Raw genomic sequence first — 14,412 nt, forward strand, 5'->3', positions numbered from 1 at the left:
ATTCAAATCCATCCATGCTTAAATACAAATTATTTTTTTAAGTGGAGTAGGACTGGTGTCTAACTCATGCCGTGGTCATAGGCAGGCTTTGGGCTGCTTTCTTCTTTATGTCCCAGATCAGCTCATGTAAAAACACTTTTACAATAGACAGATGCAGTCAAAAGTTATACCTGGAAAATTTATTGAATGCTAACTCAATTATGCAAAATAATATTCTGGGTTTTGTTTGGGTTTTGTTCACCACAAGGGGCAGGAGGTCCAGTTTAATAAAAGGATGAGCTTGGCAACTGAAGAACTGCAGTTTCCAGCAATTTCAGGCTTTCCTGTTCAACTGGCAGTCAATGCCTCAGCAGCAATCAACATAAAAATCAAAGGGAATGCTGATTTCAAACAACAGTCTGATTTCTTTCTAAATGGATATATCAAGCCAAGGTATTAAATGCTGCAAATGTGTCCCTTTCACGTGTGCCTGATGTAAAGTAGCAATTCCTCATATGAAAGTTTTGTGTGAATGCCTATTAATTAACTGATTCCTGAAGAACAAAAGCAGTCATCATCTTTCTCTTGCTGAATGGTTGCCATGGTGTGAGGGCAGCAGTCCTTTCCTGTCTTGCCTGATTTTGAATTCTTTCTGTGTTTTTCTGGTACTGGTTTAAGTTAACTATTCCTCTCTATCTCTAAATCAAACTCCTGAATTGTTGCATGCCGATGATTTTTTGGAATGTTTTCCATGTGACAAGTGGGTTTTTCTTGGGATCAAATAGAGGATTTAACCCCGTGTTTCCTTACTTGGCTATTTTAGCTTTTGTACATACTGAATAGGTTACTAAACTTTACTAAGTGCTGTACAGACAGAAACTTGCCCTGTGATACTGAGTTCTAATTGTTTTCTCTTTCTTAATGCTTCATGCTGAAGGCTGCATTCAAATCCCCTCCTTAGGAGATATAGTAAAACTATAATTCATGTTAGAAAGTGTGTGTTGGTGTACATGCAATCTTTTCAATTATTTCCTGAAACAAAATAGTTCATGATTTTAATAATAGAATATACTGTGTTACAGCATCAAACGCTGGGTGTTTATTGAAGAGGTTTAAATTAAATGCTTTACAAAGAAACTGTATTTCACAGAAGGGTATGTACATGAATCTTTCAACAGTGCATTTGTTCAGCTTTCTGTCCAAGTGGGAATTGTGGGGACTCTGGGACAAGCTGGCCTAAAGTGGTTAACAGGAATGAGGACATCTACTAGTCTTGATGGGGGAATCCAGGTGAAGAAAGGGAAAGAACTCAAGGTTTTCTTGAACACTCCAGAAGAATCTATGGAGTTAATTAATTTCAGGTAAGATTAAGCACAGGTATCTTCAAAAACAGTAATTGTTAATTTTCTTGTATATAACTGACAATTTTGTTTAAATATTTCTGTAACTCTAGCATAATTGTTTTTAAGTTTTTGTTCAAAATTCTTGGTTGTAGCTCTAAACTCTACTTCAGAATGGTGGATGAGACAGAAGATACAGATGACTTCCAAGACAACACAGAAACCAGATCTTGCACTAGGGAAGAAGGTGAGTCCAGCTATTATGTTTGTCTTAGAAAGGCATTCTGAAATATCCATAACAGATAATTTTATTCACTAGAGTTTCTTTTTTCACATATTATTTCTAAAAGGTCTGCAATGAAGTAATTTTTGTGTTTTCTTTGTTTGCTGTTTTAATTGAATGTTCAACTGTTGTCTTCCACTAGTATCTGAGATTATTGGCTGGCAACTGTGTTCTGAAATGTCCTATCCTGACCCAGCCAGTGGTTTGGTTTTGCCCCTCACCGGACCTTTGCTAGTGGCTGTGACATTAACTAAGCAAGACAGAGGCCTGCAGCAATACGTGGTGGAAGCTGCCTATAACTACATAGCTCAGGTACCTCTGGCACTCTGGACTCTGGCTTTATTTCAGTTTGCTATTCTGGTGACAGAGTGGTATAACTCAGTAATGCATATTCAACCCTCTGGATTCCAAGTTCTATGTTATTATTCATTCCATTCCCAATATATGGGAAGATATGTTGAACACAAATTACAAATGCTGATAGGAGGTACATACTCTTTTTATCTACAAAACAATGCACACAAACAATCTGTTGTCTCAGTGTGAGAGATTGTTTTGTAAATGGTGTGCCAATGAATAATGTGATTATCCTTTCTTTCTTTCAGGAGAATTCATGGATCCCTAGTGAAGCTGTCTTTCACTTCTTCCTTGGGACTCCAAAGTCAGACTTGAAGAGAGAGATTGGTGTTGACCTAAGTTTTAGTATCCCACAGAAAAAATTCAGAATCCAATTTATACAACCTAAGAAAAAAATTGAGATTGATGGTAGGTTTTTCAACTAGGAGCCTGATCATCAGCTAATATCAATTAAGAGAACTTCATTATATCAATTAGGAGAACTTCATTACTATTAACTGAGAAATATCAGTAGATTTCACTCACTAATCTAATGCTGAAACTACATTATTAAGTGATACTGCTCAGTTTACTGCTTTAGGTAACACCCATTCCCAATGGGGTTTGCATCTTGCTTATGACTATATTTTGCAGTCAGAGGTTTAGTACCTGGTCATAATGTCATGTTAGAGAAAAAGCTGTGATCAAGATTGATGAATTGAAGGCTGAAGAACATAGTGGATTGTTCTGACGCCCTTTATGTATATCTTCCTTACTGTTTCAATTTGCTATGTTCTGTTAGTTATGAGATGAAGTTATGTATTCCTAAACCAATGAAGTTCTGACTATGATATTGTCATACATGGTAATAAAAAATAATATTTTAATCACAGTGTAACATATAATTCAGAATCTACAAACACATTGAGGAAATATAAACTGATAAATTAGTGGTAATAATATAGACAACATATTTCAGCTCCTTTGGAGTGCTGTTCAAGTGATGTTTTGTGTTGATGTAATCTACCATATGATGTATTTAGAATTTTCCACTTTTTTTTTTTTTTTTTTTTTTTTTTTTGATCCTGGTTATTTCCAAATGGATTACAAGGAAGCTTTACCAACACTGTGCAAAACTTTGTGTGCACAGCATTCTGAGCTCCTGAAATGTCTCCATAGCACAACACAACTTACAAGTTTTAGCACAGGCCTAAAGGAACAGCATAAATCAATTCCAGAACTAAGCTGTTTTTGTTGGAGACAGCTTCATTGCCTCTTCTCAGTTATTCTCCTTAAATATATTTTCAAAATTACTAGTTTATTCTGAAGACACTTTGCAAAATGCCTTTGCAAATTCAGATCCTTTTTTTCCTTTGAGGTAATATTTATGCTTTTAATCTCTCCATATCTATTGTTTATAACAAGGACAACAATAATTTCAAGTACAGTCTTACAAAGCATCACTGAGCAGTAAAGAAAAAGTAAAGAATTTTCTTTTTCTCCAAGGGAGGATTGAGTTTTCTAAAAATTCTCAAGTTGGACACCTGGAGCTGATAGTGGATGACCGAGATGTGTATTACATTAAGGTATGTTTGCATTTCATGAAGTCTTCTTCTAGGATGAATACTTCCATAAAAGCACAGAAAAGAAAGGCAGTGAAAATACATGTATTGAAGAACAGTTTTGTGAACAATCCATCAGAGAAATTGCCAGTTCTCCTTATTGCATATTTTTGAGATAAACTCATTGCTAAATTTCAACCAAAATCTCTGTGAAGCTGCCAGTATTTTCAGTTACACCCTATTAATTTCTGGCCTGGTATTGTAACATTCATAGTGATTTCAGTCCTAAAACCAGCAGAAGCTGAAGGAAGTAGCATCTTGCACCACTGTGACCTCTGTGTAACTGGAAAAACAAATCCATCCTTCCTCCTCATTACTTATCAATGGCAAGTCTTAGGCTTTGTGGGGTGTGGAAGGTTTGTTGTTAGAAATATAGAAAAACATATATTTTCTTCCTTCTCTCATCTAATTTCTGAAAAACCCAAGTCTATACTGTTGCTTTCTTAAAGCTTAACTTATGTTGTTGAGTGGCTTGGGGTTTGCTTTTTGATTTGTTTGCTTGTTCTAGGGAATGGCAGATTTGCAGATGCTGAGTGGAGAGCAGAAATACATGACCCAGCTGGAGGTAAAGCTGATAAAGCAAAGCAGTCCTATCATTTTGTCAGGAAACATCACTAAACAGCTTGGCAAGAAGATAGCTGTTTCAGTATCTCTGAATAATTTGTTGAAGGATGCTGCATTTCTTTCAGGTTAGAGGACAGTAAGTATTTGCCATATAAATGCAAGTTCTGGAGCTATTATTTGTTAGGGTTGCCTGGATTTGGACACTTATTCCTAAAATTCTCTTTGAGCCCATAAAGACAACTTTTAAAAATTACTGTCCTGCATAAATTAATACAAATATATATATTTCAGAATAAAAGAAATTTAAAAATAGAAGTCTGTTTTGAATTAGTGTTGGAAAGGGTATAGGAAACAAGATTAATTACTTAATAAAAACATGTCAAAAAATAACAGCTGCTTTTCACTTTTGTTAGTATAAAACAATGCAGAGACAGATAGTTGTAGCTGAATGTCTCTTAGAACCTGCTGTTCTAAAAATCTTGAAGACTTTTTTTCTCATAAATAAGCTAAGAGGAAAATACAAGAGAAAGTATCAGAAACAGAACTTTAATATTTGTATAACATCAATACATTAAAATTAAAATAATACAGTGAAATAAACCAGCTTACGTAGAGGTGAACAGCCACATGTTCACATGTTAGGACATAGCTTTTTTAATGAAAATATCTGCCTGAATTTATTTCCTTTGAGAAGCAGCTTTGGCTGCATGCATTTCAATAAGCACGAAGCAGAAGTGTGGTCTGCAGGTTGTCTGTGGAGATGGAGAAAGACACTGAACATCCAGCTCTGTGTCTTTTTATCTGTTCACAATACGGGGAGTTCATAATGGTGGAAAGACCAAATGCCCTTTTGGTATTTCCCATTCTAGTATTCCTTTAACTAGCTGAAGTAACTTTAAGTTCTACCACTGCATAATGATTTCTCTTCTTTCTGTAGCACTTCTGGAGAAAAAGGCTGATGATAAGCTGAGACAATACTTGTTGGAAGGGGAGACCCACCTTCCAGGTGTTTTTGGAGTTCATGCCATCGCTCTTCTCCAGCAGCATGAGGGATTGTGGTCTCATGGTCTGCAGATAAAATATGGACTCTTAGGTACACTGAAAAACAGGGAAAATAATATCCTGTATTGCTCATTTTTCCTACAAGATTTGCCTCTGTGTTTAGAACACAATAGAAAGATTTCAGTTAATTTTTAAACTATGATCTGAAACTTGGAACAAGTTTCTCTTTTCAGTTGGATATACTTTACTCTTTGAGTCTGCATATAAAAACATTTTTTTAAATGGGCTTTTCACAAGCATATCCATCATTAGATTAAAAATCACTTTTTCAGCGAGAATTGCTCCTAATTAATTTGTGTTTTCAGATGATTGCATGCATGCACTCAATAATATGAGGGATGGTTTTGAGGAAGCAGCTGGCTTTGATCCCTTGGTTGCAATATAGGAATTGAGTTAATTTTGTGGGACAAAGCAGGTAAACATCAGTGCAGTTGTAACAAAGTATTGAATCCATGCAGTAGCTAATCATGATAAATGTTACAGGGGAATTGTTTATGCTAACTCTGTTGCACCTTCAGAGATTACATAGAAATATGAGTAATAAAGATTTCTTAAACCTACACAGGCACAACCCCATAATTTTGCTAAAAATGTAATGTTGATCACAGTATTTTATAAACAACAATCAAAACATACCTGAACACTTAAACACTACCTTAAGATGCCTGGCTATAGCTATGTAATTGTGCAGTTAGATACTTGGAGCATAGTTACACTTTAATTTAAACCCAGTTTGACAGCTATTCCACCTGAAGTATTCAGCAAATATGTCCTTGCAGAAGTGCTGGATTTTTCATTTTAAAAAGTAATCCTACTTATTAGTTGGAACTTCAAATTCATTATTTTAATTTTCTTCTCGGTGTCCAGATTTTTTTTTTTAAGTTGAAATGTCATGCAATGTCATGATGTTGGGAGCTAGGTGGTAATGGAAAATCATCAAATATTGTGTGAAGCCAAGAAAGCTGCAAAGCTTGATCATGATTAGTTTGTAGTTCTTTTACTTCAACCAGGTAAAATTCTGTTTAAGTAATGAACTTTGTGTTTTCTTTTGGATTTATAGGATAAATCAACAAGCTGTAAAAATAAACAAATCTCACTTTGATGTTTTGAAAAATAGAAGTCTTGAAGCCAGTGCCAGATTTATACTATTAACATTTTGAAAGATTAATTCTGATTTACTTGAATAAATAACTTTATGATTTAACTTGAGCAGGAGAGGCAAAAAACCCTTGCCACGAGTGCAGTACACAGCAGAAAGTTCAAGTGGAGGCGGGTGCACGGGGCTCCTACAGACTGGAGCTGGGCCATGAGTTTCACTGTGTGCAGGCTCCCACCTACAGCCACCAGGTGGGTGCTGAGCCAAGCACCCTGTGTGCTGGGCACCCCTGTGTCACCTGTGCTCAGGGCTCCCAACATGAGAAAAGAGTTCACAGCAAAAAGGCAATTCCCTCTTCTTTAGGTTCACCTGAAACATGAAGTAACTGCATCTTGGATTTCCTCCCAGATTGAAGTGAACTATGGGAAACATTGGGATGAAATAAACAACAAGAAGAAACTGCTGATCAGCCAAGTCTTTAAGAACAGTTCCAGTTCATCTGTAGTCAGCTATTTCATGGAGGTAATAGTGATGGTTGAAAAGTAAGACCTTCACTTAAAATATTTAACACAGACTAAAAATATTTTTTTTTAATTACAACCTTTTTTTGTAAATATGGTATGTACTAATAATATAAGACAAGTACTCAGACCTAATAATTTTGTCTAGGTGAGGTCTTAGCTCAGAGACACTGAGATCTCTGACATTTGCTAGATGATAAATTTTGCAAATACTGGAGAAGTTAAGGTGTAATTTGCTGTGAGGTTTTTGCATTGTTAACTCATATAAAATGGTTGTAGAAATTTGTGAAAGCTGCTTTGCTGACACAATGTGGAAGGAGGGCACAGGTTATAACAACTCAGAATATTACAGCGTTTTTCTTTTTGAATCTCGTGTAGCTGTAACAAATGCATATTAAAGAAACCTCAGTCTATAATTGGTGAGCATGCATGAGAATCTCTAAGAGTGAATGACAAATGTGCAAAGGCAGAAGCCGTGACCTTCCTGCTTCTGTGTGTGTGAGTAAATTATACAGCCCTGAAAATGAGATCTTGTTTTTATTTAAATTTGCTTCACTTATTTTCCAGTTTACCATGCAAGTCCTGGAAAAACAGGTGAATTATAGAACCCAGCTGCAGCACTTGCACACCTCTCAGGTGTATTTGCAGAGCAGCACCAACTTTGAGGTGCAGTATAATGACCATGTACCATTTGTGGCTAGGCTGCAGTGGAAGGATGCATCCAGAAATGGCCTGAAGAAGTGGGAAGGTGAAGTACCAGAAACCATTTCCAGTCTGTGATTAGAAAAGCAGGCATTGGAAGCTGCTGCCAGGTTTTTCTGAGCAGTTCTGTGTGAGTGCAATAGAATGATAAAGTTGTTTGTTGGAAGAGAAAGACCCTGGAGGTTGTCCAGCCCAGATTCCTGCTCCAGTCAGATCTATTTCTAGCAGTAGATCACATCTGTTATGGCTTTGTCTAGCTGAGTTTTTGAAATCTCAACCTATCACAGCCTGGCTGGCTGGCCTCTTCCAGCATATCCATTTACACTAGTGAAGGACATGAATTTCATTTTATACAACCCAGAGATTTTAGCAATTGGAAGAGAAAAGATTGATACTAGCATTTTAGCTTTATTCTGGAACACATGGACCTTTTCAGCTTTATGTGGACTTATAATCTAGGTAGTTTTAAATCTCCTGTTTCTGTCAGCTTTAATATATGTCCCTTGCAGGTGGGTTCAATATAGCCACCCCATGGCTCTATCTGTACACAGCTCACAAACTGCACCAGCCTCAGTATTCTACTTATTTACTGACATCCCAGCTGACAGCTGGAAAAGCCCTCTCCATTAAAGATCTTGTACTGGAACTATTCTATAAAGACCAAGGCAATGAGAAGGAAGGAAAAGTTCACATTTACACACCAGCTACTACATACCTTCAGGTTGGTGTCATGGTGCTTTGCAGAGTGTATGGCTTTGGGGACAGGGCTCTGTGCTATGCAGTAGAGTTTTAAAACTGATTTAATATAGTTGCTGTTCATTAGGCAATGTGGTAGACTTCTGTCACTATGCATTTTGACTTATGTTTATGATTAAGATGTTCCTTTATCAGCTTTTCTTCCTTAGGTCACTACTGCTTCAGGCACAGCCATGGAGGAATGTAAGAAATACTCTTGAATGAGAAGAAAGTGTTCATCAACTCTTTAGCTTTTTGTCTCTCCCTTTTTTGGAGGAGATAAAATAAACTTTGAACTCTGTATGGTGATTTGGAATATTTTGATAATGGAAAAGATGGCACACGTTTCTAATAGTTATTGTAAATTATCATTCTGTTACCTCTGTGCTGTGCTATTGCACAATGGAATGTTGTCTGTCCTGGCTCAGCCTAAATGTCTTTGTTTTTCAGGCATCCACAGTTAATCATTTTGGGAGGAATGTTCTGCACAGCTATAGTGAGATGATCTCTCTGTGGAATCAGCTTGTGAAGAATGAGATTCATTTGGAGAATAACGAACAAGCCAAACTTCTCTGCTTTAAGATAAAGAGTACAAAACAGGAATTTAACTTCACAGCCAGCTATCAAAATCTCCCAACGGTGAGAAAGAAAAACAAAAGCATTTTTTTGACTCAGAACTCTCTTCCTGAAAGATGTTATTGCTAGTGTTGAAACTTAAACCCTTCCAGTACTGCATCTATTTCTGTCTGTTTTGACAGGCTGCAGTGTAAATCTAGGTTCAAAAAGAAAACATAAACTTGTGTGGCATAGTTTGGAGTACTTCTCATCTATTAGGGAGCCCAGACAGTCAGGGAGGAGAGGGTGAAGAGAGACAGCATAACTAGAAAGAGAACTGGAGATGTGGTTACTCACAGCTTGATGAGGATGTATGAGAGGTGTAGAAGATTATACTCTCCTGGAGAGTCAGACTCTCTTACCTGCTAGTGAGCATGGTGACAACCCATGTTTATATGCTATTTTAATCTCTACATCACTTCCAGTCTTAAGATAACTTTTGCTTTGCTTTGATGTCTGTGGCACAGGAAGGGTAATCAGCAGTTTCTCCTCTAAAGAGGTGTTTTGATGAGTTACTTTGGTCCATTCACACCTTGCAGGAAGTCTTAAAAAGTGTTTTTCTAAACATAGCTTTGAATATGCTTTTTCCATGCTTTGAAAATCCAGTTTGGTCTTTTATGTACCAGAGCTTGCTTATGTTGCAAGTAGATGACACTCAAATGATACATTAAGGAGCATTTGTCTTCTGCTGGAGTCAGTTTTCTACTGATGGCACTTTTAATCCTCTTGAGAAATTAATGGAGATCTGGATTTAAACTGCAGCAGGAATGGTTTGTCTGTGAAGTGACAGCCTTGCTGCAGCCTGTTGAACAACATGGTTTCCTTATTGAGGTCCCTGAATATAAATGCAGTAAATCTGATGAAATTGTCCTTTCCTGTTCTGGTCTCATGATCTGAGTGCAGCCTAAGAAGACAAACTTTTCTGTGAAGATTGTGTGGAGAGATTATAAAAGTCTGCCTGTTATACTGCACTGTGAAGGTCAAATAAAAGAGCTGAGGAAGGAGAAGATGCTGTATCAAAAACGTGCAACCCTCTATTTCAGGTTTAGTATTCTTATTTCTATCTTTTAGAAATGTTTTGGCCTAAATTTAATGTGCGTCTTGGTGCTCTTAGGAAATGTTCTGGGCTTTTCAAAGTGAGAGTGCCACATGCACAAAGTCTGTTCTTTGTCCCATCTGGTTCCCTGAAATTGCTCAAGTATGGCAGCTTCATGGGTTGGTTATTTGCATCCATTAGGTTTTGGCCTCTTTGTTGAAATGATGGTGAACAAAGCTGTCAAAGGCAACAGACCATGTGTGCTGTGACATGTTTACTGGCAAGTCAGCCAGGCATATAGCCTTCTTTCCTGAAAATAGCAGGATTTATGGTGTGTCCAAACGTGTATGTGGTGAGAAGTTCCAAAATCCAGATCTGATTATCTGTGCCATCCTCTGTGCTTTTTCCTAGTCCTTAGGCATTATACAGCCATTCTAAAGCCAGAGGTATCCTCTTAAAGCATGTAACAAATGGTCTTGTTTAGATTTTGGAATACATTTCCATTTTCTGGTGAGAATGAGTACACTGCTCCTACATATTGGCTGTCCCTGAAATTTCTCTCTTCATTATCCATTACTAAAGCCTGCCTGAAGGCCTCAATAAAAATGTATGTTCAGATTAGTGACATCTGGATCTCTTCTAGGCAAATCTCATCTTTCTTAAGGCACAGCAGGATCAACAGGCATGCACAGGAGTGCTGCCTTAGGAGCCACTGTGCATCTTTGAGATAACTAAAACACTGGAAGGTGTCTTTTCAGTAGAAAAATATGTAAATGAAGAGCTGTACCAGATATTCTAACATGTATAAATGCTGTCCAGTGTCTGCTTATAAAGGTTCATGCATGCTTCCAAGAGGTCTGACTAAGTAAATGTGCAGAAATATTTAATAAAGTCCATAAAACATTACACTGAAGTAGTAAACTACTCCTGGAGCTGTGTAGTGATGAACATCTGTTGCACAGGATTCTTGGCATGTAGATACTGTTTCTACACAAAACATAAAATGTGGATAGGTGAGATTTTCAAAACTGCCAGGAGCTATTGGACACTCCCTATTTGAAATGAAGTCTTGGCCATGCAGGTATAGAAGGTGTATGTGCTGGTTATGCGTGTCAGAACTTTAGAGCAGCACCTTCTCCCATGCCCTTCCAGGCATTTACCAAATTCAGGATGGAAACTCTATCAAAATTCAGGTTAGTGTGTGAAGTTTGTACGAAGTTGTCATTATGCTCTATAGTTTCTTAAATGTCCAATCCCATGTGTTTTGCTTCTGTACCTGACACCCTGGTGGTAACTGATAATTTTGGAGTTCAGGTGAACTCTGCATGATTTCATGTTGTATTTGTCTATTAAGATCTTTTACACTATGTTTATTTCTTGTTTTTTTCCAGGCATCCTTTTAAAGTACCTTTTCTGCAGAGCTTTCTTCTGCAGGAGACATTTACTGTTGACAAAAAGCAAAAGCACTATTTAATGGAAACAAAAGTTTTGATAAATGGGGTGGAGGAAACTGTTCAGACTCTTATACTTGGTTACCAACCTGAAAACCCCTATGTAAGTTATCCAAGCACTCCCTTTAGTCTGATATACCGGAACAACCTGCAAATGAGTGGTTTACTGCATATTACTTACGTTTGTTGCATTTTCCCTCAAACTTCTTTTTAGATTTGTGCTGGCTTAACTCATCCTTATAACTACAGGACATTTCCCAAAGATGTTGAAATGTGTATTTTAACTCTAAGTCATCAAAATGTGAGTAAATTTCCCATTAGGTTCAGTTAGGAGACATTAATCACCCTTTTTATTTACACTTAATTGTCTTTTCAGACCTCACTTGCTATAGGTCTTTCGTTTCTTGCTACATAGCTGCTGCAACTAAAATGTTCAGAGGGTGATTATGTCCTTGGTACCTCCTTAATTTTGTATAATAATATGTGTAGTAATCTATGATAAGAATACTTAATATATTTTTTAGAATGTCATTATGCATGAGGATTATTAATAAAACAAGTACTGGGATGGAATGGATCCACCCTTATCTGGCTGTGTCTATTATCCCTCTTACCAAATGTACTTATTTTTTCTCATTTTCTTTTCTTCTATTTTCCTCATTTTCTTCCTCATTTTTCTTCTTCCTAATTTTTCATTTGGTGCCAAAACATAATAGATAGAAACTCTTTCATTTTTCGTGGTGTGTAGGGATGACTTCTCTGGTCTTTCATTATACACAGGGTTAATACTCAGTGCACTTTGCTTACTCCCTTTCTTAACACACAGGTGAAGCATGAGCTTGAGACTGTGTTAAAGGTGAATAAGGAAGATGTTTTCAGTTTTCTAGGGAGGTATCAGGACAAATCCAGTGGGGCAGATTTTAGACATCTTTTACACATGGATGTGACACACTCATTCCAGGTAGTGATGAGTTTAATTTTTGGTATTTTTTATGTCTTGCTGACTGTTTTACTGCGTTGTCTTTAGAATTATAATTGCTTGATGCCAGTAAACATCCTAATCCAATCAAGTCCTGGCTCTGACAAATAACTATAGGTATCTCAGCAGGTTCAGTTATGTATCAATAATTTGTGTCAATAATACTTTGTAAGGGACATGTTGACCTTTTTTTTCATGCTTTTTTACTGCTTTCAATATATTTTTCAGTATCTTGGGATAAAACTGGTAAAATTTGATACACACATTTGCATATATGCATCACCAACCTCATGCTAGAAGTTCAGACATTAAATCACATGAGGCAACTGGGGGGAATGCAATCTTTTATTCTGATACTTTACTTTGTCAAATAGCTTGAGTTTCCACAAGCAATGGGCCTAAGTGGGGAGCTGTTCTCCAGGCAGACTAAACTGGAACACTTTGACTGCGGTGCGAGTGTAAAAGTCATCATTAACAAGAACACGTCTTCACAGGTCAGTCCTGGTCATTACAGTCTTGTTGCTTGAACTTGAAGATTTTGAAGTTTACTATTTTGCAATTACTATACTAGAGAGTTGTAAATTGTTAGGGAAACAGTTAACTTTTCATGGTTAAACTTTTCATGGTTTGTTCTGGCTAGATAGCTACATGGGGTTGGAATAGTTGGCTTGTATTTTGGTTGAAATTCAGAAAACTCTTAAAGTCTACTTTAATTGTACTTAAAATTCAATGTTGTTCACATTTTGTTGTGATAGGGTTGGGATAAAGACAGGGAGATCACTTACCCATTACTTACACAGACAAAACAGACACAATTTGGGCAATATTAATTTAATTTATTGCCAAATAAAATTAGTTAAATGATGAGAAACAAAGATGAGAACTAAAAACTCCTTTCTCCCTTTACTCCCCTCTATGCTTTCGTCCAGTCCCAACTTGTTGTCTGAGTCTCATTGCTCAAACTGAAGTTTCAGTATTGTGTAATATAATCTGAGGTCCTTAATGTCCTCCTCTCCTTTTTTCTGTGTGCAGGCCCAGGCAGCCCTGAAGAGTTATGGTGAAAATAATGTCAATGGCTCCCTTCACCTTCATTCCAATGGAAAGGAAATGCTGATGCTGGAGGTTGATATGAACAATGAAAAGAGGAGGAATGCCAGAATTGTTGAACTGAGGGCTTTTCTCCATCAGACTGTCCTGACAAATCCAGAATCAGTACAGTTCCAGCTCATGGGCAAAATATTTCCATCAAGGTAGAGAAATCAGAATGTTGGTTAATTGAGGAACTGAAGAGTATTCTGGGATACAAATTTAAATGTAACTACTTTCCTATGGCTGCAGCAAGACCACTGAGTAAATGCCAGTTCATGTGTTATCCCTATTATTGAAGTACTTTTGCCCCTTATGTTTCATAAGTTCAAATAAGTTGTGTTAATGTCTTCTAGCTGCTTTCAAAGGACTTTCTTATAGAGAACTTTGAGTGAAGATATAGTACAAGTTATGCCAGTGGAAAAGGGCACTTGCCAGTGTTTCTAATAAAGGTTTTAAAGTATTGGAGAAAGCTCTGAGGTGGGAAATAGAAGTTTAGCCCTCCAAGTTTCAGCTGATTTTTCAAATTTCACAAATACAAAAGTACGCAATGAAGAATTCTGCAAAGGTCCCAGCGTTTGCCAATTGGATGGGATAAGGAGAATGAGGAAATAAGAGTTAAAGAAATCAGAAGTTACATCAATTCAGATGAAGCACATTAGATTTACTAGTAACACTAAAAATAAGATAAACTATTCCAAGAAGGGTATTTCACATGGTTCTGCAGTATGCTTGCAATTCTAGGCTTCCAACAGTGCATTAATTTGTTTAAATACCAGGGTAAGCCATAAGAGAACAATTTGTTGCAGTTCACAGGAAAGAAACAGAACACTTAAAATTTTTGGATCGACAATTTTTTTAGGGTTTGTTTTACAGGGAGGATACAAACAAAAATAAACTGTAAAATGTTTCTGGAGAATAGCTAAAAGGATGCAGTCTGTACAGACTTCAGCTGCTGACTGAGGGAATAAACCTTACTTCCTTGAACTGTGTAGTTTTGTTCTT

The 14,412-nt window shown here is 36.9% G+C and overlaps 1 protein-coding gene across 7 annotated transcripts in view; it reads left to right on the plus strand.

The window, feature by feature from the left end:
• The window catches only part of APOLTP (apolipoprotein lipid transfer particle homolog), a 77,216-nt gene that overhangs the window by 24,924 nt on the left and 37,880 nt on the right, over window positions 1-14,412 (plus strand). For all 7 annotated transcript variants that reach the window (XR_014958408.1, XM_085591725.1, XM_085591723.1 and 4 more), the window contains 19 exons: window positions 248-432; window positions 1,158-1,340; window positions 1,475-1,566; window positions 1,745-1,914; window positions 2,208-2,367; window positions 3,445-3,524; window positions 4,069-4,249; window positions 5,062-5,217; window positions 6,400-6,533; window positions 6,646-6,804; window positions 7,371-7,551; window positions 8,015-8,226; window positions 8,691-8,879; window positions 9,759-9,898; window positions 11,283-11,445; window positions 11,557-11,643; window positions 12,169-12,303; window positions 12,696-12,815; window positions 13,354-13,571. Coding sequence is in view for 6 of the 7 variants with exons in the window: in XM_085591725.1 (XP_085447851.1) it covers window positions 248-432; window positions 1,158-1,340; window positions 1,475-1,566; window positions 1,745-1,914; window positions 2,208-2,367; window positions 3,445-3,524; window positions 4,069-4,249; window positions 5,062-5,217; window positions 6,400-6,533; window positions 6,646-6,804; window positions 7,371-7,551; window positions 8,015-8,226; window positions 8,691-8,879; window positions 9,759-9,898; window positions 11,283-11,445; window positions 11,557-11,643; window positions 12,169-12,303; window positions 12,696-12,815; window positions 13,354-13,571 (2,945 nt within the window). In the remaining variant the exon portion in view is untranslated. The remainder of the gene's footprint in view (window positions 1-247; window positions 433-1,157; window positions 1,341-1,474; window positions 1,567-1,744; window positions 1,915-2,207; window positions 2,368-3,444; window positions 3,525-4,068; window positions 4,250-5,061; window positions 5,218-6,399; window positions 6,534-6,645; window positions 6,805-7,370; window positions 7,552-8,014; window positions 8,227-8,690; window positions 8,880-9,758; window positions 9,899-11,282; window positions 11,446-11,556; window positions 11,644-12,168; window positions 12,304-12,695; window positions 12,816-13,353; window positions 13,572-14,412) is intronic.

Source organism: Lonchura striata, chromosome 14 (assembly GCF_050655825.1).
Source record: "Lonchura striata isolate lonStrDom1 chromosome 14, ASM5065582v1, whole genome shotgun sequence".
Lineage (NCBI taxonomy): Eukaryota > Metazoa > Chordata > Aves > Passeriformes > Estrildidae > Lonchura > Lonchura striata.